Below are 25,932 nucleotides of genomic sequence, written 5' to 3' on the forward strand. Positions count from 1 at the left end.
TAAAGTGACTGAAGAGATTGTTCTATGGCACAAATCCCAGAAATAGAAAGGAAGAAGATTTAGATAAGTGCACATTCACACTGTTATATTGTTACATCCCTACAAAAGAAAGTGCGAGTGGTTACATTATTGACAAGTATACAAATGTAACACAGGCGGGAAAATACGGACGTTTGAATTTACTATAAGGATATATCTATATAATAACTATCTATCTAATCTATATCTCATATCTATTTATCTATCTAATAACTATCTCATATCTATCTATAACTATCTCATATCTATCTATCTATCTATCTATCTATCTATCTATCTATCTATCTATCTCTCTCATATCTATCTATCTATCTATCTCATATCTATCTATCTCGTATCTATCTCTCATATCTATCTATCTATCTATCTATCTATAACTCTCATATCTATCTATCTATCTATCTCATATCTATCTATCTCGTATCTATCTCTCATATCTATCTATCTACCTCTCTCATATCTATCTCTCTCATATCTATCTATCTATCTATCTATCTATCTATCTATCTATCTCTCTCTCATATCTATCTCTTTCGAGTGTGGGGAATAAATCCCCAAGTTTAAAAGGGGACGTTATGTTACTTTACATTCTATTGTATTTCGGGCCCTCCATGGCATTGTAAATCTATGTACTGTGCCTCTTACAATGTGTTATTTTCTGCTGTATTGTTCACCCTAGGTGTCGTAATCCAGTATGTTCGATTCGCCTTTAGGGCTTGTTCACTCGTGGCATAATTGTTGCATATTTTCCAACCGGAATTGCAGATGGGAAATACACAGATTCTAGTAGCAGCAAAGCGGTTGTGGTTTAACAAATGTCATCCACGTGGTGCAGAAAATTACCGTCCAGAAAGTCCCCTACCATGCATCTTTTTTATTGAACCTATTTAATGCGTTTTTGCTCCATAGAAATCAATGAGGAACAACAATTCTGCACCAAACGTATGAAATCGTTCCGATTTTCCACAGTGGATTGTCTGCTGGTTGATGCGTAAATGTTGCAGAAATGCGCTGATGTTACGTTGTTTCATTTGCAGGTACAGCAAAAGGCGTTGGGATGTAAAGTACGGCCTGAACTCCGTTTTTGGCTGTAGAGGGGTGAAGACAACCCTCTACAGTGACATCAGTCATAGATAGATCCGGGGACGTAGCTATATCAGGTGCCCAGGTAGTAGTGGATTGCAATATATATATATATATATATATATATATATATATATATAACACCAAGTGATTGTTTACAAACATGTAACTAGCCGTATTCTAGGTGGACTCTGGAGCGCTTCTTTCTGGATACACAAACCCTAGCTCTATAGACAGGGCATATGCTTAAAAATTCTGCACAGCGCGGTTCGCTTCTTGAAATCTCCCTGGTCACTTTTTAAAAATTGGCATCTATGAATAAAGTTTTTTTTAATTTTAGGAATACCTTACAGTTGAAGATCTGGCCTGCACGCTCCAGTGTTGTCTTTACGGCAGGAGGTCTGTAACACGCAGGTGACAGGTACCGTGGATTCTCCTTAGAGACACTTCTAGGTTGTCAAACCAAAGCAGAAATTTAAAATGCACCTTGCTCTCCGCTTTAACCCCTGAGGGTATGTTCACACAGCTTATTTTCGACCATTTTATGGGCCCGAAAAATCGGAAGCAGAATGTCTACAAAACATCTTCCCATTGATTTCAATGGGAAAAACGGCGTTCTGTTCCAACGGGGCGTTTTTTTAACTTGGCGTTGTACTTGGTGATGTAAGGCTGGCATGCAGCTGTTCGTCCATAGAAACCCAATTCATGGAGCTCCCGGCGCACAGTCTTAGTGCGGATGTTAACACCAGAGGAGATTTATATTCTGCAGTTGAGTCAGCAGAACGTTGGCGACTTTCATACACTATGCGCCTCAGCACTCGGCGACCCCGCTCTGTAACTTTACGTGGTCACCACTTCGTGGCGGAGTTGCTGTGGATCCTAATCGCTTCCACTTTACAATAATATCACTCACAGTTGGCGGTGGAATATCTAGGAGGGAAGAAATTTCCGGAACCGACTTGTTACACCGGTGACGTCCTATTACATTGCCACGCTGGAATTCAGTGAGTTCTTTACCACGACCCATTCGATCACAAATGTCTGTAAAGACGACCGCATGGCGAGGTGCTGGATATTATACACCTGTGGTAACGAAACACCTGAATTCAATGATCAAAAGGGGTGTCCCAATACTTTCATCCTTAGGCTGGGTTCACACACACTATTTACGGACGTAATTCGGGCATTTTAGCCCCGAATTACGTCCGAAAATGCGGCTCAAAAGCGTTGGCAAACATCTGCCCATTCATTTGAATGGGTCTTACGATGTTCTGTGCCGACGGTCATTTTTTTTACACGCCGTCAAAAGGCGGCGCGTAGAAAAAGACGCCCGCGTCAAAGAAGTGCCTGTCACTTCTTCAGACGTAATTGGAGCCGTTTTCCATGGACTCCATGGAAAAACAGGTCCAATTACGTCCGTAATGGACGCAGCGAAAGACGCCTGCACATGCCTTTACTGCAGAAATTACGGTGCTGTTTTCTCCTGAAAACAGCACCGTAATTTCAGCCGTAACGGACGCTGCCGTGTGAACATACCCTAATAGTATATATATATATAAAACTCACTTGTAACGGTGGGGGATCCCCGGGATGAAAGACAAATATAAAAGTGTTCACACCGTCTTCTGCGCTTAGGAAGTTTCACATGGTCTTGCAGTTTTGCGCTGGAATCGAGCGCCACATTTTTCCTATACACGGCAATATCACTACTGATAAATGAAGTTTCACAGAGACCGGGATAGTGACACTAAGACTTTATTAGAAATAATTTAACAAACATCGAATTAAAAAAAAAAAATACATAAATGAACATGAAATTCCAAATGCAGACCCTGGTGGGGGTGGGATTAACACTACGAGGGGTAATTGCCCTACAATGCACAAAATGACACCCTTAAACCGGAGCCTCCCATTAGTAAAGAGCTTGAATTAATATACAGTTACTGAAGCAATGAAAACAGTTCCAATTGGTTGGCAATAACTTTTTTTCCCCGTGCTTTTCAGCCATGCCGTTTTATTACCGGTTACACCTATTTTTTGTGGTGAAAGTTCTAAGTTGCCTGGTGCACAGTTAATTTGTGTTTCACACATTGTGCGACTAGTGTTCTGCTAAAGATGAAACAGTCACGTAAAGGAATCGTGCGTCCAAAGTCAGTCTCTCTCCACCTCAATTTATTTTTACAAACATATGGTTAAGATGCCAATAAAGAAGGTCCTACTAAGCCTTTTTGCCCTCAGTTCAATGTTTTTTTTTTTGCCTTGAGCTGAAGAAAACCCTCAGTACTTCAAGACAGAGGCCTATGATTACCTGTTGGATAACTTTGTACATACACTGCATTACTTGAGTTACAGTCTGTATATACTCCAGAGCTGCATTCACAAAACAAATGCTGATAGATTTCAGCTCTGAAGTGTGAATGCAGCTCTGGATTATAATACAGACTGTAACTCAGGATCTGTACAAGACGCGTTTACAAAGTTACCCAACTTTTTATGCAGATTAATTCTGCATTCAAAAGGTGGGCAAAAGCTTTAATCGTCCGAACGTTTTTTTCTTAATAAAAATTTAAGCAATGCTCTTGAAATATTTAATGTTTTAGTACCATCAATTACAAAATCGCTCCCAGAAAAGTAAAAAACAGAATGTATAAAACTAAACTGTGACACTATCCTTTATTAGAACGACATACTGGTGAACTAGTGAAAACACAAAACAATATGGCGGCGGCGCCCATATCAACCAATCAGATGACAATTTTATTATTACAGCCTGGAATCTATGCAGAAATTACGTTGGCCTTAATAATTATAGATAAGCCCTAGCTTGGATTAGCGGACACATCTACGGAGAGGAGTGAAGTTCTGGAGGTGACATCACGATGACATCATCATCAGCAGTGCCGCAGCCAGAAGAAGCAGGACTGTGCTGGGATAAGCCACAAAGCTGCTGTTACACAGGTTGCTTTGACAACAAGTTAATTTAAGGTTTTGAATGTTTAATTCCTGACTGATCTTTTCAATCGTGCATGTGTCATAAGATCTGCAGCCATATCTGCTGGTGCCGTCTGAAACTGGAAAAATAAATGAATATAGTTATTCACTCTGGAATACAAACACTTTCAGAAGATATTTAATATGCATCCGTGCCAACCGCATAAGCCTTCCCCCCCATCATAGTGAACAATTTATCCAGAACTGCTGGAGTACAACACAGATACAACCAGGACGCAAACTTTACATCTCTGTGCCAATGAATTCATAAGGAGGCACACAGTGGCATATGAATCCTTGAGAAAAAAATTTAAAGTAGCATCTGGGTTATCTCGGTCGAGTTTTCCGCAGTAATGGTATGTTCACACGGGCTATTTTTGGGTCGTAAGCATCCCGGAAAATTGAAAGCAGAACGCCTACTAACAACTGCCCATTGATTTCAATGGGAAATACGGCGTTCTGTTCCGACTGGGCGTTTGTTTTTTTTAGGTATCGTTTTCCAAAAATGGCACGTAAAAAGACGCCCGCAAAAATGAAGTGCATGTCATTTCTCGGGACATTTTTGGAGCTGTTTTTCATTGACTCTGTAGAAAAACAGCTCCAAAAACGGCCGTAAAAAACGCGAGTTGCTAAAAAAAACGGCTGAAAATTTTCAGACGTTTTTTAAGTAAGCGTGTGAACATAGCATAAATCCGACCCGTGTGCAGGGGGCCTAGCAGCCGCTTCCTACTGTATGTTAGATTGTATGTAAGGGACTGTTAAAGAATTTCGTAGCTCACAATTACTGGTTAGTGGTTAGAAAGACTAAGGGCTTGTCCACAAGTAACGGAATCGCTGCAGACAATTTCCGTTGAAACTACAAGACAATCCGCTGCGGAAAAACCTGCACTATTTCCTGCAGAAAATGGTGCAGATTTTGCGGCGTTTTTCTCAACGTTGGGAGATGGTGGCTTCTCCCCTGAAATCACAGCAATTCAGTCCACTGTCCGCAGCAAGAATGGACATGCTGCAGTACAAAAAATATGGACCACAGGCGAATTTCTGGACGGAAATTTTACGCAGCGTGTGGATGAGAATTGTTACATCACACCCACTTTGCTGCTACTGTATTCTTGTATTCTGCTGCGTATTTTCCTTCCACAATTCCGGACGGAAAATACGCAGCAATTCCGTTACGTGTGGACAAACCCTTAGGGCAGGGGTCAGGAACCTTTTTGGCTAAGAGAGCCGTAAACGCCACATATTTTGAAATATAATTCCGCGAGAGCCGTACAATATGTTTAAAGGGCCATTGACAGATCAATCGCTCCAATGTTCACTTAGTACAGCAAGGAATGCTCCTCCCTGCTGTATAAAGCCACAACTGGACTGAAACAATGGTAATTAGCAGTAAAAAAATTAAATAAATAACTTACATTGTGAGCTTGCGATGCATGACATCAGTCCAGCAGTCTGGCTTCTTCTTTTTCCTGCGCATGACTGGAAGCTGGCATTCTTCCCACCTGATGTTGAGAGAATGCCAGCTTTGAGGCATTCGCAGAAGAAAGGGGACGCAGGTGCGTGCTTGCAGACGGCGCGGCTATGCAGGGAGTTATGGGAAATGTAGTCCATGCTCCCTGCCGCTCACCACTGCCGCCAATGCTTATCAGGCCATCAAAGAACTACCAATATCAGCGTGCACCGCGGCCTGATGGAGCGCGGTGCACGGGCTGATGGAGCGCGGTGCATGCATCCTTCCCATAGACAGGTAGGAGCCCTGTCTGCGAGCCAGATACGGCCATCAAAAGAGCCATATCTGGCTCGCGAGCCATAGGTTCCCGACCCCTGCCTTAGGGTATGTTCACACAGCACCCTCCGTTACGGCTGAAATTACGGAGCTATTTTCAGGAGAAAGCAGCTCTGCCATTTCGGACGTAATGGCATGTGCAGTCGCTTTTCGCTGCGTCCATTACGGACGTAATTGGAGCTGTTTTTCCATGGAGTCAAGGGAAAACGGCTCCAATTACGTCTCAAGAAGTGACAGGCACTTCTTTGACGCGGGCGTCTTTTTTACGCGCCGTCTTTTGACAGCGGCGCGTAAAAAAATGACCGTCGGGACAGAAAATCGTAAAGCCCATTCAAATGAATGGGTAGATGTTTGCCGACGCTTTGGTGCCGTATTTTCGGACGTAATTCGAGGTTAAAACGCCCGAATTACGTCCTTAAATAGGGTGTGTGAACACAGCCTCAGAGTGCTCTACGATGAGCTACCAGATGCTCATACAGTGACGGAACTATGGGCTGCTACGAGGCCTGCGGAGGAACATATGCTGGCCGGGTGGCACGGGTCCCCTCATGCCCGGTGGCTTCACTAGCACCAGGCAGCCCAGGCGACTGCCACATTCAATTGCATCTGTGTCCTTGGCATGCAGATACAGTCGAATACTATGGCAGAGTAGGGAGCTGGACAGGATTCCTGTGTATGCCAGCACAATGATGTCACTGGATCACGCCGACCTACGCAAGGGTCCCGTCTCATATACTGTTGAGCAGCTCTGTTCGTCACAGGAACGAGGCTAGAGGAGTACGGTATTGTTTTGTTTGGGGGGGGCACTATCTTCAAAGGGTCTGTGTGTGGCACCATCTGCAGGGATCTCATAAAATGGGGGGGGGAAATAGATCTACCACTTGGCGGCCTAGCTGTATTTTTACATTGCACACAGAGCCGATAAATGTTAACTGTATGGAGGCCTGGGGGCCATGGTAGTGAGGGAAGGTGGGTCCATTCAAAAGTTTGCTAATTAAACCCGTGGGCCCATATAACATTCTTTAATGGGGCTCCTGTCGTCTGTGTAAGAGGTCGAAAACTAAACTGTTATTTATTTCAACTTGCTTGCAACTGATCCAAGCTTTTTAGCCATCATCAGTGCAAGATAGGACTAAGAAGCCAGAAACATGCATGAAACTGGGAATAGCTCTAGAATTATAGGCTGTATATGATTTCCATGGCCAAGCTTTTAGGATTTGAGATGGAAGATAAGAGGGTATGTTCACACGCTCAGCAAAAAACGGCTGAAAATAGGCCGTGTGAACATAGCCCGACACTCCAGTGGCTTCTGTTTGATGAAGGTAACATTGTACCCCACAGTAGTTCAGAGGGCTTTTTGGCTCCCACGGCACAATTTCCATATGCATCTCCATCAGGAACTACATATCACGTGAAATGGAATATGATCCCCTGAGAGTCGGATATACGTACGTGTAATCCTCACGCAGCCATTTTCAGCGCAGGTTCGCTCAGCTGCACAAGTTGAACCCCAATTATCGCAACTGTAGCATTGTAAAGCCTGGCCTGTAAAGAGAAGCAGCAAACATACACATCAGAACGTATAGGAAAGTGACGATCTTCATTTGATACGCTTTATCTCGCCGGACTCTCTTGTAAGACACATATAGCACACAATGTACAATGTTCCCCGTTCCCTGCACTTGTCCCCAATGTCTTACTTTTTGTTTCTATCCTGAGGCTGTGCAATCTTATTATGCTTTGTGGTAGGAGGAACCAAGGGTGTACTTACCATACATCGGGGGCGTAGCTAGGGAGGGGCTACCGGGGCATGTGCCTAAGGTGCTGGGTGCCAGGGGGGCATTAAACTGATTTGCTGTAGCCAGGGCATTAAGATACAGGGCTAGGATAGTGAAATTAACGTTTACCCCAGTTGAAGAAAACCTTAGCTACGGATCTGCCATACAGCACCAGTAGAGACCCCATTTTGATTTATGTCATGTGGCCCTCTTTCCTCTATATAAATCCATTCCAATGGCAGGTGACAAACAATCATTGAGGGGGAGGCTGCTGTACAGTATACATTATTTTCTGTGACCACTTGAAGTTATGTAGCTACAGGTCTTGAAATGGTAGTCACCCAGACAGGAAGACAAGTGGTTGCTAGGCAGCCTGGAATAAAACACTGTTGCACTAAGGCTACGTTAACACGGTTGCTAGAACCCCTTCATAAACGGGGGGCGTGGGCATCCCCATACACAGGACATAAGTGCACCCTTATGACTATTAGGGAACCCAAAAAACAAAGTATGACACGTTCAGGGTATGTTCACACGCTTAACAAAAAACGTCTGTAATTACGGAGCGGTCTTCAAGGGAAAACCGCTCCTGATTATCAGCCAATTCTTAAGCAACTTGCGTTTTTTGTGGCTTTTTTACGTCCGTTTTTGGAGCGGTTTTTCTATGTACTTCTTTTTACGAGGCGTTTTCTTTACACGGCCGTTTTAAAAAACGGTGGTGTAAAAAACACCCCGTGGGAACGGAACTCTGTTTTTCCCATTGAAATCAAAGGGCAGATGTTTGGAGGCGTTCAGCCCCCGCATTTTTAGCCGTTTTTCAGGGCGTTACGGCTGAAAAACAGCCCGTGTGAACATACCCTTATAAGCTTTACTGGTGTTATTTTACCTGTTTTGACCTCACGGCTATTGAGGAAACTAGAAGAAATGAAACATCCTCTTTTGTAATTATTACCAACATTCCCGTGGGGGCCTGACCCTGCAAAACCGGTATTTACACGTAGCACGCTGCACTCATCGCCAAGTCCAACACGTGTGAACTGATCTGTGTGTTGTCCATACAATCTGTACATTACTGCGCTATTCCACCTGTTCACACGGACGCCGTGAGTGACATTCAATATTCGTATATAAAACTCCACAGAGGTTTTACCTGTAGAGCATAGTGAGAGGAAGACCAGTCCTACAGCGAGGACAACGCAGCAATTCCCAGTACTTCTCATGATTCCTAAATATGGGAGAAATACCAACATGTCACCGACAGTTCTCAAAGGGATATTCCGACAATATTACTCAGCGTCGTGAGAGTCCGGGTGTCTGGCCACCCAACGATGTCCAAAAAGGTTCCGGCACTACGCAGCCGCCTCTTAAAGGGGTTGTCCAGTTTAGAAAACTTAAGGAATTCTGAGGTAATGGTGCGGGCTCCTGTGTCCAGGAGAGCGTTATCTACCCATTAACACCTGCATGGGGACCTTTTTGGTTTTTTTCTGCGTATTTTTGGTCCGAAATTGTGGACGGAAAATACGCAGCAGAATACAGAAGCAGCAAAGTGGATGAGATTTAACCAATCTCATCCACACGATGCGTAAATATTCTGAGCAGAATTCAGGTATTTTTCGTACTGCAGCATGTCAATTCCTGCTGTGGAAAGTGGACGGAATTGCTGCGTTTTTCAGATGAGAGGTCGCCATTTCCCAGCATTCTGAAAAACGCAGCAATTTATGCACTTTTTTCTGCAGTAAAAAACGCAGGAAATAGTGCTTTTTTGCCACGGCGGAAAGTCTGCGACTTTCAACAGAATTGCTGCAGAAATTTAGTTACGTGTGGACAAGCACTAAAGCTAAATGTACATGTTGCGTAATTGGTTGCGGAAAATCCACATCAAATCCGCAGGTGTACACACGCAATTCTGCACCTAAACGGTTTTTTATGCATTTTTAAATTTGGATGCAGAAATAGATGCGGTTTTATGCTGCGGATTTTGGTGCGTTTTTCTGTAAAATTAGTCAGATACAATTTGCAAGCGTAAACGCAGGATAAATGGACATGCTGCGGATTTTGAAATACGCACCACAGGTCAATTTACGCGCAGAAAAAATCTGCACCGCGTAGATGGGATTTCTTGAAATCTCATTTACTTTGCTGGTACTGAACTACGCTGCGGATCTGGGATCCCATCAGTGGTATACCCTCATCAGCTTATCAATGGGGGACCCTTCTAACAGGAAGATATTACGCAAAGCGGACAGTCCCTTTCAGGACTGCTGAAACAATATACTGTAAATTAAGTGATATAGTGCTCCAAAATAACTTAATTTGATGCCTATGCAACTTATTAGGCTCTGTTCTAACTTGCGTTGGCATCTGATTATGACAGAAACCACAACACATCACCGGATTAGTCATACGACAGATACCACTGGCACCTGTCCAACGCCATAAACATATTCACATATTAGGGTAAGGCCACACGGAGCAGCCCTGACACGGTCGCAACGCGGCTAACAACCACGCCGGCACCATGTTCGGTGCGGCTGTCAAACAGCCTGTTAGTGGCCGCACGTTAATGCGGCTAAACCGTCCCTTTATCTGCAAAATCGTGCGGGCATGAATTCATACACCCTTTATGGCCGCACGATTTTGCAGATTACAACAATTTACCCCCTATTCAGTCTCTATGGCAGCGCCGGAAAAAGCTGAACACTGCACTTGGCTACCACCGGCGCTCCCATAGAGAATGAATGGAGCAGCAGTGCGCATGCGCATGTAACCGGAATACTCCTTAGCGAGGTATTTGACAGCCGCTCCTACATAGTGCCAGCGCGGTTGTTGGCCACGTTGCGACCGTGTCAGGGCTGCTCCGTGTGACCTTACCCCAATAGTGCAGCTCCGCCTTTGATTAACATTGGTTATATAGTCACTAAATGTAATATCTTCATTATCTTTTCGTGGGTTCCACATATTTTTCAGTTCCTTTTTACTTTGTGCAGTGCTATCTGGAAACAGTCAACAAGCAGCTTGTTATATTTTTATTCTAATTAGGGCTTGCATGACTACCTGGGACAGTTTATCTTATTAACATTCAAAGAGTGACTGACAGCGTGTCGGTGAGGGGTGTATTAAAGAACACATTTAGCGAAAAACTGACAAACTGTGTTATACCTATTGCAGGGCCTTAGGGGAAGGAGCATGACAAAAACTCCAGCACCAAAGAGAGAATCCCTGTGTTATGGATCTCCCCCTCAGGCCCTGCACTGCACATTAAACAGCGTATTAGTTTTGCTCAGGCATTACACAGAAACACATCAATTAACGGCAGGTTTTTGATGGTTTCCTTTTGGCACCAAGTTTAGAAAAAAAAAATTAATTCATAAACTAAGAGAGCTCTAAAACCACAGGGTGTGTGCGACTTTGGGAACACATGAACATCCATACTGAATCATATGGGAATGTTGTATACAGAGATATCTATGAAAATCTATATAGATGTGTGAAAGTAAACAGAGAAAACTAACGTGCAGAAATGCGCTAAATGTACTTTGATTTTATGGGCCTGTTTGATTTTGCAGTCCAGCCTCATTCACATCAAGTGAATCGGGCTCAGCTGCAGTACCAGACAAAGCCTAAAGACAAGAGCGGCGCCATTTCCGGAAAAAAAGTAGACCCTTTTTTTCTAATTTCATACAACCGTTTTAAATGACATTGTCTGGATAGTACTTTATATAATAATAATTTTCTTATGCCAATGAAAGCAAAAATAGATGCCAGCAAAGTGCCAGTTAAAGGGACACTCGTCATTGACTTGTATGTGGAGCAAATGTCACTACTACAAGCAAGTCCCAACAAAGGCTGCGCCTCACAGGAGACTCAATGCATTACTTTGGGCCCCAACAGCATATCACATCCCATTTACGGTATTTAGACTGTGCGGTTTTTGGCGATGATTTCACGGATGTTCACACGTAAAATCGCATAACATGAAATAGGCTCATGCTTAGTCCTACACCCGGCCCCCAGTCCTCCCAGCACCCATAGGCAGAAGCATAATCCCAAAGACTAATAAAGCCCAATAAACCTCCCCCATGTGAACCTATTATATCACACAGTAATCCACACAGGCGGCTGATCTTACCGGATACATGAATATTGCAGGATTCCTAAATAAAGGACACACTTACCACCAGTATCTATAGCCATGCAGCAGATCTCTGATCTGGACTAGCCCAGTCCTCCCCCACAATGTAGGAGGGACTTCATGTTAACCCCTTCACTGACAGGCAAAATCGACATCAGCTGATCCCATTATTTCAGCAGCGAAGAAAAACACAGAGGTTGTTTTAAAGCTATGGAATGTATTTGGTACTTTTGGCTTTATTTAATAAAGAATTTTTCTGACAAATGACTTTTTAAAGTGAAAATATAAATCCCAGATCCATTTTCATGGAGAGCACCTGTGCACCCAACTCTTTATAAAAATGAATGGGAGTAATGGTACTATTAGGGCTTGTCCACACGTAACAGAATTGCTGCAAAAAATGTCAGCAGCATTCCCGCTAAAACTAGCAGACGTTCTGCTGCGGAAAAAATGCACCATTTCCTGCGTGTTTTAAGCAGTGTGAGGATGAGATGCTGCTACTGTATTCCACTGAGTATTTTCCGTCCCCAATTCCATACGGAAAATACGCAGCAATTCCGTTAGATGTGGACAAGCCCTAAGAGTATGTTCACATGGTTTATTTTAAGCCATTTTTTCGGGCCGTAAACGCTCTGAAAGTGGCTAAAAATATAGGGGCTGAACGCCTGCAAACATCTGCCCATTGATTTCAATGGGAAAAACAGCATTCTGTTTCCACGTGGCGTTTTTTACATGGCCGTTTAAACGCCCCGTAAAAAAGAAGTGCATGTCACTTCTTGGCCTGTTTTTCATTGTCCAATGCTCCAAAAAGTCCATAAAAAACGCATAAAAAAACCGCTTGATGGTTAAACAGCTGAAAATCAGAGGCTGTTTTCCCTTGAAAACAGCTCCGTATCGAACAGACGTTTTTTTGTTTGCCGTGTGAACAAGCCCTTACACGGCCCGACATGGGCCGTGTAAACGAGCACTGATCAACGAGACAGCTCGTTGATCGGCGCTCATTTGCTCCTATCACACGGAGCAATGATTGGATAAATATAGGGACTTGTTACTCCTATCGCTCGTCCCCATACATTTTCATCATGTCAACAGCGCATCTCCCCGAATACACCATGAGATTTGCTACCGGCAACGATGATTTTTAATTCTGCATAAAAGAGCAGAGCAACTGATGTACGAGACTTTGCTCGCTCATTGGCTGATCGTTGCCCTTATTACACAGGGCAGTGATCAGGATCGAGCGTTCATATGAACGCTCGTTTGCCAGATCATTGGCTCATTTAATAAGGCCTTTAGGCTCCATGCTCCATGTCATTTCCATATCCACGAACCCTCTACTGCAGCAGACAGAGTCCCTATTATGAACCCATAGAGACTCCATGAGCCACCATATGCAATGCTGCTAGGTGAGAATTCCGAGAATTCCGAGCATGCCAATTTTTTTTTTTACCTGAGGTTCAGTATGAGACACAGATACGACAATGTGCATGAGGCCTAAAGGTTGCCATAGACATGAGATTTCAAGCAGCCGACAGATGGAGGATCCGTCGTCAGATTTTACGTATTCTTCACTTCCAACTTTCTAATACACAACTCATCGTCTTGCCCCCGTCTCACTCAACCCTCTTACCACAACAATTGATCACAGTAAATGGCTCCACACTTTCCCCGGTCTCACACGTCTGCTGTCTCGGGATAACCTTTGATTCCGACCTGTCTTTAAAACCGCACATCCAACTCCTTACCACCTCCTGCCGCCTCCACCTCAAAAACATTTCTCTAAGCCACTCTTTTCTGAATCTAGATTCAACTATATTGCAAGTACATGTCATCATCTCCCGGCTGGACTACTGCAACATCCTTCTCTGTGGCCTCCCATCTTGCCCCCTTTCCAGTCCATCCTCAACTCTGCTGCCAGGTTAATCCACCTCTCCAGTCATTTCCCCTCCGCCTCCCCTCTCTGCCAATCCCTCCACTGCCCTGCGAATTCTGTTCAAAATATTAACAAGGCCGTCCATGACCTGTCTCCGCCATACATTTCTGCCCAAATCTCCCGGTACCTCCCCAGACAAAATCTCCGATCCTCAAAAGACCTTCCTCTCTGTTCACTAATCTGCTGCTCATCATCGTCTCCAAGATTTCTTCCGTGCATCCCCCATACTCTGAAACCCTCTACCTCAAGCCCCTATAACCTGAAAACCCCTCTACAGAAAAGCTTACACCCTGCAATAACCCCGCTGCCACTACTCTACCAGGTAATCAGCTTCTACCCTCACCTACTGTCTGTGTCCCCCTTCTCTTGTAGATCATAAGCCCTCGTGGGCAGGGTCCTCTCTACTGCTGCTCCAGACTGTTAATCATTAAGCTGATGTTTATTGCACTTTTTTGATGTTTTTATTGTCTCATGTCATGTATTTCATATAAATAATAATAATAATAATAATAATAATAAAAATAATGCCAGCACAAACATTGCAACCACACATGGTCTAAGATTATCCTACACAGCACAAGTAAGGTTAATAAAATACAGAAAACCTTGTTTTTGTACCATTTAGTACAGGTTACGGTTAAAAAATGAAACAACACAGGTCGAAAGTTTCAACAGATTATTTGACATCGTTAATTTACACGGATGAATGTTGCCAATGAATGGTTGATAATCTGTAAATGTAAATGTTTTGGTAGATATTTATCTCACGCCTATGGCCAGCGGCGCAGGGACCTACCACTGATATAAGGCTAGGTTCGGTGTTTACTTTCGGCACCACCGTTTGAACCAGTCCCGTTAAATGTATAGCAAGACGTATGCAACTTTTTTTCTAGAACATTGCATATGTCGGTCATAGACTGTATTTAAAAAACGATACCGCGCTGTATACATTTTATTTATTCACAAATACATTGAAAGTGCAGTTACGTTGCGTAAATACTCTGGATTTTCTGCAACGGAATTCATTGCGGAAAATCCGCAGCATAATACCGTAGCAGCAGAGTGGATGAGATTTGAACAAACCTCCTCCACAAGCTGTGTAAAGGATAAATGGGAAAAACGCTCAGAAATGGACCTGTGGTGCGGTTTTTTTTATTCCGCAGCATGTCAATTGTATTTGCGTAAACGCTTCTTATTTGTTGCGAGTTTTCCCCATTGAATTCAATGGGAAGGTAATACGCACAACAAATAGCAGATGTTGCTTTTTTTTGCAGCGGAAAATCAGCGATACCGCTGCAAAAAAATGCAACTCTTATACTTACCCAGAATTCTGTGTTTCTTCGTCCAGGCTGGTCTCCCGGGATGACGTTTCCTCCCATGTGACCACTGCAGCCAATCAAGGGCCGCAGTGGCCACATGGGATGAAACATCATCCCAGGAGGCCTGGCTCGTTGATGGCGGAGTGACGCGTCTCTATGGCTAAGTATGGATCTTTTTTTTTTAGATACAGTTTTTCCACAGCGGACGTTCCGGTCGAAAAACTGCACCTCAATTTGGTGAGTTTTTCTGGGCTGGAATTTCCTGCGGCGCATAGGGCGGATACCCTGTGTGAACATACCCTCATAGTGCATGCTGTCGTCATTTTGAATCCATTTCTTCATGAGCTGTATTTTTGCTGCGCGATGACGTCATCACCATCAAGGTGCTTAGTTATGTGTATTGAATGCTCTTAAGATTGCAGCCTGCAGTGCGAACACACATATAATGTATCCTTCTTATATAATGGCACTATATGGGTATTTATTTTTATGAAAGTTATATGACCCCTAGAAGAAGCCAGAATGCTGGCGAAACGCGTGTCGGGTGCTCAGCACTTTTAACAATCCATGGTGCATAAACATGGCCTTTAGCTACACAGCACAATACTAGTCTGTACGCAGCTAATCTTATCCCACAATCGGACAAGCTGTCAGCTGTCCCACGAGCGCAATAGCAGAGTTTTGAACCACATCCCCGCTGTGATTCACTTCAGCAGCTAGGCGTGACCCAGCACTTACCTGCTATATTGACTGTGAAACTATATCAGGTCCATTCCACCGTACGGTTTCTCCTGTATCGCTGCCCCACCAATCTGTGTGGGTGCCGCTTCCGCCACTCACCAGACAGAGTGGTCCCGGCTGTCACTTCTTTGGCCGTAATTGGAGCCGTTAATCATTGACTCCAATGAATAGCAGCGCCAATTACGTCCGTAATGGACACGGCGTTCAAGCGCCTGCACATGCCGTTACGGCTGAAATTACGGGCATGTTTTCTTTACGGACGCTGTCGTGTGAACATACCCTAAAGGGTTTGCCAGACACAGATTCTCGATGCCCGGGGTTAATCAGCCCTCATCATCTCCAAGGTCTGCTAGAGTGACGCGATCTGTTACCACTCAGGCTTGCAGGCTGAGGAGAGGGAGAACCTATCACAGCCTGGCCTGACGGTTCTAGCTCCCGCCCTTGGTCTATTTATACCCTCACTTGCAGCATGTTCCTTGCCTGTGATTGCTCTGGTTTCCTGGCTCTGCTATTCTTGCTATTTACCCGATTAACCGCTGTTACTTATCGACCCTGACTATTCTCTTGCTGTTTTTGCTACTACGTACTCTCCTGGTTTGATTCGGCTCGTTCACCGCTGCCTGTTGCTCACGGTGGCCCCGTGGGCAACTGCCCCTAACCCCCCCTTACACTGTTGAACTGGCCTTAAGGTATGTGAGTTTGGGGGGTCACTTACACATACCCCATCGCACCATGGGTAATTTTTTCACAAGTTGTGTAAAGACGGGGGTGGGGAGACAGACAAGTGAGCCCTAATCTACCCGCCACTCAGTCCCTGCCTACTTGCAATGACCCGCCCTAGGCGACGGGGTACAACTGGGCAACGGTCCCTACGCTCAATAAGTGCCCGACAGACAAACAGACAAGGGTACACAGAAGCAAGGGAAAAGGGACATTTGCGCACGGCAACACCGCGAGCAACAAGAGTGGTGAACGAGCCGAGTCGAACAAGGAGTGTACGAGGTACCAAACGCAGAGCAGGAGAGTAGTGGACAAGCCGAGTCAAACCAGGAGTGTACGAGGTACCAAATGCAGAGCAGGAGAGTAGTGAACAAGCCGAGTCAAACCAGGAGTGTACGAGGTACCAAACGCAGAGCAGGAGAGTAGTCAGTAAGCCAGGGTCGATATGAAGCAGGGTCAAATGGTAAAAGAAGCTGCAGCAGGGCCAGGAAATAAAACAAGAATCACAAGCAAGGAGGAACAGGAAAGGCAGGTCTAAATAGACAGAGGGCGGGAGCTAGCTCCGTCCGGCCAGGCTGTGATAGGTTCTCCCACTCCTAAGCCTGCCATTCTGAGTGGTGGAACATGGAGTCAGTCTCACAGACATAGAAGCAGGTGCAGGCTGATTATCTATGGGCGTGGATACAGACGATGTGCCTGGCAGATCCTTAACAAGTTGTTTATTTTAACATTACTATTAAAAGTTATATATTAAATAGATCACATACTTTCCTCTTCTCCTTCCCTCCAACTACATGTATTTATTTGTACCCCTTGGTGTGGTAATTAAGCCACTGTGTGTGATACATAGTTGTATCTTATATGCATACACGTATCAACCGTGAATAATTTGTTTTCCAGGGGATAAGCGTCTGCCTGACACCTATGGTGGTGATTAACTACCAAAAACGAAGGATTTGCCATTTTAATATTTAACATGCTCTGTCCTTGTTTACTCATATGAACCCTGTAAACATTGTTCGCTAGATCATGCATGACCAGATACTTCTCTCTGCACTACTTTACCTTCATGTTGCACATAGAAATCCTAAGTTTTCTTATCTTTTCAGACATACAGGCCGGAAGTAGCAGCGATTCCGCCGATTACACTTGTCGCCTAGTGTACGTAAACAAACTCAGTAGGACATAAAAACCTGACAGCGATCTACATGTTTAAAGGGGGCATCTAGTTTAGAAAACCCATTTTCAACTACAACATTAGGGAATTCTGAGTGGGGGGGGGCCGGGTCTCCTGTTTGAGACCCTCATGAATCAGCCAAATCAGAGAACGGCTACAAAGAGTGTCTCTCGCTCTTGAGGACAGAGCACGTTTTTGCATTAGGGTGCAGTCACACACGGCAGATTTTGTTGCAGATATTTCTGAAAATCAGTTCCATTCATCTAAATGGACCGTGCAGAAATCCTTGCACCTTTCTGCAGAAACAACCACAATCACATGAATGGAACGTTTTTTTAGGCACAGAAATTTCTCCAACAAAATATGCCGCGTGTGAATCCCCCCTTATATAGACAACCCATTGGTTTTAAAGGCTATGTACACCTTTGAAAGCAATTATTATTTTTTAATAAAGTGTTTTGAAATCAGTGCGTTTTGTGCAACTTTATAATTAGTTTTTATGAAAAATTATTTAACTTTTTTGAGATACAAGCTGCTTTGTATCCTGTATACAGAGCAGCTGTATCCTGTGCTAAGACCTGAATCCGTCAGGTCAGCAGGATCGAGATGCTACCGATCACATCTAAATTCATGACATACATGTGATCGATTACAGGTGGATTGCGGGTTCGGTCGAGATTCATCCAATGTGTCCGGCCACCTTTAGATCGGATTTTAGCATCCACATTATCGCCGCGACAACTGGAGCCCCCGTGATGCTACTGAACCCACCTTAGGACACCATTGAGCCCTATGAGTAAAGGTTGCCAGAAAATTTAGATATCGTTTTGGCCGAAAGCTATTCCTCCCAACTCCCCCATACACATGCACGCTCGGCTTGGCTAAGCGTGCGCGTGTTTTCAATATATTTCACTAATAAACAGAAGGATCGGGTATGTTGAGATTTTACAGCCAGATCTTTCTCTTCCACAACATTTACTTTCGAGGGAGAAACAGAATGCCGCCATACACATTATATGGTTGACACATCTAATGTGAATGGCCAGCTTTAGTGCAGCCATAATATGGACGCTAAAATGAGTCATTACAGGCGTCGGAAACCAGTCAAGGTCAATTGTGTGCTTAAAGCATAGGAGGAAACCCACCATACAAACTATATGCATCTGTTGGGAGTCATGCCTTTGATAATTGTCCACTACACAACGGCGTATACATACTGTATATATTCTGGAAAAAGTATAAAGTACTTACAGAGTTAACAGTTCACAATCTTCCTCTCACTGAGACCATCGGAGACTGTAAAGGGAAATTTATGATCTCAGGCGCACCTACTTGTGAACATACTGGCATTGTTTCCTTGGAGGGTTGAAAAAACAGCCCAACCCATTGAAAATATTATTAATTGTGTTGATCCAGAGGAAGGAAAATACAAACCCTCTTTGAGGTAGTAACCAATTGTCCTCATGAGGAAATAATATCATTCATATTAATCAGAACATATCATTGGAACCATTATGAATGCCAATGCCAGTCTAGTACAGGTAAAGCCACTTTCACACAACTTTGGAAAACGTAAAAAAAAATTCTGTTTAAAGGGTCCACTCCTTTATTTTATATAAATTTTAGAAAAAATATGGATGGCCCTCAGGTACAGGAGTAGATTATCAGATGGCCCCTAAATTAATGGATGGCCCCAGCAACCTCCCACATCTGGGTTCCTCAACCAGCTGGAATCACACACAGTTTACACTGGGGATTTCATGTTGTTTTTCTGCCCGAAAAACGGTGCGGACAGAAGTTACTTTAAAGTCCATAGTAAAATACAGTATTAGAAAGCCTACATACAGAGCGTTTTGTTTTCTGGAGTTTTCGTAGCGTTTTTGTAGCGTTTTGGGGTCAGTGGAATTTTTATTTGATACCAGCATGCTCCTCATCATTTCTTTAGCAATTGTTGCGTGAATAACGGACAGCACACGGATGTGCGTCCGTGTGCTGTCAGTGATTTTTATGCACCCATTGACTTTAATGGGTGCGTGATGCGCATAAAAAACGCACAAGTATAGGACATGCAGTGAGTTTCACGCCGCGGACACACGCTGTGTGGAAAACACAATGTCTGAACGGCCCCATTGAATTGCGTAGGTCTGTGTGACGTCCGTTGTTTTAACGCGCGTAACACGGATGGGAAATACGCTCGTGTGAATAAGGCCTTAAAACGCTGAAAAGAAAGTTTGTGTGAAGAATGTCTTAATTACTATTTTCTACGGCCTCGGCATCTCCAGACTTGGTAACCTTGTACCTCAGAACTATTATTTGGGCAGTGAATACTGTATTATTTGGGCATATTAGGACTGTGTTTGGTGGCATAACTTGGGCAATGAATAGTGGCAGCATTAGAGCACTGTATGGCAGTATGTTTTGCCCAGGGCCTCCACAGACCTTGAATCCTGCCTTTCCTGGGCATAATGAGAAACATGACATTTAATTTATACATGGTCAATCATAAAAGGCGTGTTCCCATCACATAATATTAAGGTGTATCACTGGGATATGCCATAACATTAAAGGGATTCTACGGCCATTTCACATTGATTGCCTATCCTTGAATATATTACCCTGAAGAAGGGACTAGTCCAGTCCCGAAACCGGTCGGATCCATTTTATTTCATTCTTATGTTTTAGCAATTTATGTTTTCCAAGTTCTGTTTTGTTTGTTGTGCCAAAAAATAAATAAAAAGGCTTTTATTTATACCTCCTGCCCGAAATGGAGTTTTATTACTAGCAGCGCCTCCGAAAATCCCACTATTTTTTTCCTACAAGTATTCTACATACGGACAAGGTATATGCACTGCCGAAAGCCCGGAGGGAAGGACGGCAGAGGCTACGACATTCTACAGGCATCGATAGTTGTTGTGAGCATACCAACCTATGACTATATACCTGTTGACCAGTTTTATTTTGAACATATTACACCATGAAGTGCTGTTCTTTTCCTTTTCTTTGAGCAATTTTTTATCCTTAGGATAGGTCATCAGTATCAGATCTGTGGGGGTCCGACTCAACTGAAGGAAAGTGCCACGTCGGCTACCGCTGCGGCCTCTTGAATGTTTTCCAGGCACAGCGAGGCACACATCCGTAGCGGCTGTGCAAGGAAGTGCATGGAGTATCCAAGTCAGGACCCGCGTGCTCACACAGGGCGCGTTAGCCACCCCTGGAACAGATTTATTACAGTGCTTTATATATGGAGCGGTTATTTAGTCACTGTATGTTGGTATTATGTAAAGTGTACCTATACTTTCAAAAAACTTTTGACATGTCATAGTGACTTGTCAGAAGTTTTGATCGTGGGGGTTCGAGCAATGAGACCCCCACCGATCGCTAAAACTAAGTGCCGTGCCACTTAGTTTCTGCTCGTCTCTGCTTTCCTCGGAAAGCCGAGCAAGCAGTGTACAGACACAGACTTTCTATTGAGTGTACGGTCCCAGTGCTCCAACCCATCATAACTTCTGACATGTTACTATGACATGTTCAAAGCCTTTTGAAAATATAGGTACACTTTAAGCACTGTATGTTGGTATTATTTAAGCACTGTATGTTGGTATTATTTGAGCACTGTATGGTGGTATTATTTCAGCACTGTATGGTGGTATTATTTCAGCACTGTATGGTGGTATTATTTGAGCACTGTATGGTGGTATTATTTCAGCACTGTATGGTGGTATTATTTCAGCACTGTATGGTGGTATTATTTGAGCACTGCATGGTGGTATTATTTCAGCACTGTATGGTGGTATTATTTGAGCACTGTATGTTGGTATTATTTCAGCACTGTATGGTGGTATTATTTGAGCACTGTATGTTGGTATTATTTCAGCACTGTATGGTGGTATTATTTAAGCACTGTATGGTGGTATTATTTCAGCACTGTATGGTGGTATTATTTCAGCACTGCATGGTGGTATTATTTGAGCACTGCATGGCGGTATTATTTGAGCACTGCATGGCGGTATTATTTTTGCAGTGTATAGCGGGGGCTGTATAGCATTGTTAATTGGACAACTGTATGGAAGTGTTATTCGGTCAACGTATGACACGATTATTTGAGCTTCATACTGTATGGTACTGGTTATTAGTATCCGGCGTGGCAGTACACCATACTGAAGGAGTATCGCAAAGCGCATAATCCAATGTAAAGTCCTAGTAAAATGCTATCACTTCTAGTAGTGGGAAAACTTCTTTAGGTTGTGTTAAAAGTACCTAAAAGTCTTGCAATGTCTGTATGTAAACACCAGTATGCAGTCTGGTATTTTTAGATTTATTAGGATTATTGATGTAGGCCATTGGAACAGAGCTGTGTGATGGGCAAATGGGAGCGAACTTAGTGGATACATTGGCGTCTAAAAACGCATGTGATATTTACGAACTATTAGAAACGTTGCATCATCTTCTTATACATTAGTACTGAATGTCTCATTTAAATGAATAATATATGTGTGTTGGACACAATGGAAGAGCAATAATATTCCATTACCTGATCATATGAAGAAATACATTTTTTCTGTTTACTTTCTTCTGCGGAAGTGATCACATCAGACTTGAGTAGAGATGAATACAAGATTGTTGACCACACTGAAGGAAGGGGAAGGGATGCCGTTGTCCATAACAACCAATCAAGTCGCTGCATTCATTTTCCACAGGGTCTCTGAGAAATGAGAGCTGGAATTTGATTGGTTGCTACTGGTAACCACTTTATTTTTCTTCTTTCTTTCCTTTCACTTTCATTTGGTGACCCTATGAAGGTGTTAGGCGCTGTTCACATTACATTTGAGTTTTCTATCAGGAATATCTCCTGACGTATACTTCCGACAAAAGGCTCCGGCGTATGCCACTGTACAGGCAGACGTCGCCCATAGGACCCCATTGTTAAAAAAAAAAAAACATATTGCGCAGTATGGCTGGGTTCACACAGAGTTTTTTGCAGGAGGAAAATCAGCCTCAAAATTCAGTTTGGAATTTTGAGGCAGATTTTCCTCTGCCTGCACACCAATTTTCGCTGCATTTTTCACCTGCGGCCTTTGAGCGCCGCGGGCATAAAACGCAGCGAAATACGCTTTCTCTGCCTCCCATTGATGTCAATGGGAGGTCAGAGGCGTAAACGCCCGGAGATAGCGCATGTCCCTTCTTTTTAAAACCGGCTCGTGGGAAAAAACTGCCTCCGCCTCCCATTGATATCAATGGGAGCCATTTTCGGCCGTTTTTTGGCGCGGTTTTCGCATAAAGAAAACTCGCCAAAAAACTCAGTGTGAACTGCCCCTAAAAGTTTTTTACTGTATACCTCTGCATGGAATAGTGTAGCCTTCTAAGCTATTCCATAAAGCGAAAAATAAATTGGTATACCGATCCAGCGTATGCCAGAAAAGTGTCGATGTAATGGTAAAATGTAATAGGAAAACAATCTTCCCAAAGAGATTTTGTATAGCAGTGTAACTATAACAGAGCCATGATGGCGATGACAGATCCGTTTTTTCTAGAATTGATCCCATTACATCCTGCCGGATCCAATTGGATCCCTCTGGTTTCTTTTTGGGTTCCAGTATTTTGGGCAAGAATAGTGCCGCATGGTACTATGAACATAAACTTAATATTAATGCCCCTCGGAGGTCATAAGTTGCAGTATAAAAAAAACAAAAAACAAAGTAATACCAATTATAAATAATTACCAACATGTATGTAGCGTCCGGTCTTTAAAGGGGTTCCTCTAACTTGACAACCGCTTTTTAAAATAATTTTGCCTGGTGATCAGCTGACCGCCGCGAGTCCGACAATCACTGGGGGATAATGTAGGATTAGATATCGGCCATTTAAATAAATATGCAAAATGAGAGTCTCCATTCCGGACTTTTTTTTGTTTTTAAAATGCAAAAATGCACCAGACCGTATAAATCCTATAAAAATAGATTTTATTAACACATAATAAAACACTTCATTAAACCCAAACACTAATTTCTTAAACTGGGGTTACACGAGCCAATGCCCATCCCCTCTCAATCAGACGGACCTCGAAATAATTAAAGAGACAGTGAAGTGAGATCATCATTTACGTAGCGATCTTACTAGAGTAAGGACTGGACAGTGCTTCCAACTGCAGTAAAAGGAATCCCTGCAACTAGTACTACGATTATTATAGCACCATCTTCTTCCATGGTGTAGTACATTATAAAACAAGACATTACAGGCAGCAAATATCCAAAAACACAACGATAAAACAGGCGGCTGGTACAAAAGTTATACAAGAACCCACTACCCCACAGGGGACAACGCTGTTATAAGTGATGACATTATGACATTTATGTCCCATACATAAAATCATTTGTGTAGCTCTATACAGTATAATAGGTCACTGCGCCCCCACATATAGCCTGCGTCTTCATCAGTACCAGCAACCCAGGGAAAATGCCAGGGTCAACTGGGCTTTCAGGGCCCATGGAGATCAGGGTAAATATTCTCAATGCTTATCAAGCTTAAAGGGGTTTTCCACCTTCTGACAACTGATGATCTATCCACCGGATAGGTCATCAGTACATGATCTGTGGGGGTCCAACACCCGGGCCCCGCACAGATCAGCTGGTCCGGTGCCTCCGTGCAGCGGACGTACATGCCGGTAGCAGTCAGCTCCGGCCACGGACCCGCACCGATGATATACTAATGACCTAAACGGTGGATAGGTCATCAGTTGTCAGAAGGTGGACAACCCCTTTAAGGCAAGGTGGACGTAGCCCCTGTGAGTCTGTCGCCAAAGGGGCTCATACATCTGGAGCCGCTGTGCATATAGTGCTACTGTACAGGAGTAAGGGCCCATTGCAATTACTACCTCTGCACCCCATATATATGAAGATATGAAGCAATTATTAAGTGATTTTCGCTAAAATGTGAATGTTGGATTGTAGCGCAAATCAATAAATGTAAATACAGCCTTAGACACAAACTAATTTGCACTCACTTGTAATAATGGTTTTATTGGCGGAGTGTAATATTGTAGTAGAAATAGTGACCCCTATAGGCCATGTTATATACAACACATTAGAAACAATATAATAGTAAAAAAATAATAATAAAAATCAATAATATATTACACATTTGCGCTACTTTATTTCTTGCCCTTGCTGTGTCAGTGAGATAAATAATGTGCACACAATATATGTAACAGGTCACCTCCCACAGTTCATTCTCTTTTAAAGGTACAGTCCTTACTTTTTTGGTCTCTGGTCACTCCTGAATTGCCCCTCCTTTATATCTGATTAATAGATTTGCATTTATAATTTTTCTATATTGCTCCAGACGATTTCCCGCCATGTGCTGCTTAGAAGTTTGTATATTCAGCTGATTTTTGTGGACATTTGTAAATGTAAATAACCAGCTTTGGGTACCACCTTATGTATTTTCTTTAGTATAGACTAAGATCAGTGACTGCATTTGAGATGCATTGTCTAAGGAGAGGGGAAAAGGGAGTCTAAAATCCGCCTCCTGCCTTACTATCGACTGACTGCTACTTTGCCCATCCCCCATGCTTTACACTGCAGCTCTGCTTGCTCATACTGATTTTAGTTGATTAGCTGATTTTTATTACATTAAGGACAGAATGATTATAAACTATCAGCAACTAAACCAAAAAAGTAAAACAAGATTCCAGAGCTGCAGCACATATATTTAAGAGTCGAGATATCTACTTTATGGTCTATCTTCAGTATTTTGGGGCAAAATGTTTTAATTATTTCTGTAGTTAATTCTGTTCATACGTTTTGGTGGAGGTGTCTCTGTTTAGGAGTGGCGCAAAGCTAGTACTGGATTTACATCTATAGACTCCGCCCATCAAGTAGGCCACACCTACAGTTATGTATGGCTTTAAAATGTGTTTTGCTCCTACATAATAAAGCAGGACATCATCCATCACCCCCTGCCTCATCTGCTTCCCCCTTGTTCATCGGTATTTGTCCCCTCTTATTCCCACAGCTCTACCGTTCCTGTGTACAAATTCGTTCCACACAACAAAATTGGCCAGTAAGATGGCAAAATGTAAGTCCCAAACCTCACGCGAAGCAGACCCCAAAGGGGGCAGGGCTTGTGGAAATTTGCCCCCTAAAGTAGGCGTTTCAGGGAGGTTTTATGGGCGTTCCTTAGTGGATATGGAGGTGGGGCTTAAAAAGTCCCGCGAATGGGGATTGAAATGTTGGAG

The 25,932-nt window shown here is 43.3% G+C and overlaps 1 protein-coding gene across 3 annotated transcripts; it reads right to left on the reverse strand.

The window, feature by feature from the left end:
- Positions 1 to 2,861: 2,861 nt before the first annotated feature.
- On the reverse strand, positions 2,862 to 22,340 carry LOC142660913 (CD59 glycoprotein-like). Of its 3 annotated transcripts, none has more exons than XM_075837992.1 (4): positions 22,231 to 22,340; positions 8,828 to 8,902; positions 7,352 to 7,444; positions 2,862 to 4,193 (listed from the first exon to the last, which is right to left on the reverse strand). In XM_075837992.1, exons 2-4 carry the CDS (start codon positions 8,895 to 8,897, stop codon positions 3,997 to 3,999), a joined length of 360 nt encoding a protein of 119 aa, XP_075694107.1. In that variant the 5' UTR covers positions 8,898 to 8,902; positions 22,231 to 22,340; the 3' UTR covers positions 2,862 to 3,996. The 3 variants fall into 3 exon arrangements, with proteins under 3 accessions (XP_075694107.1, XP_075694108.1, XP_075694106.1); XM_075837993.1 differs by lacking the exon at positions 22,231 to 22,340 and adding an exon at positions 18,951 to 19,015; XM_075837991.1 differs by lacking the exon at positions 22,231 to 22,340 and adding an exon at positions 11,853 to 11,938.
- Positions 22,341 to 25,932: the final 3,592 nt, after the last annotated feature.

The sequence above is a fragment of the Rhinoderma darwinii genome, chromosome 9, assembly GCF_050947455.1.
Source record: "Rhinoderma darwinii isolate aRhiDar2 chromosome 9, aRhiDar2.hap1, whole genome shotgun sequence".
Lineage (NCBI taxonomy): Eukaryota > Metazoa > Chordata > Amphibia > Anura > Rhinodermatidae > Rhinoderma > Rhinoderma darwinii.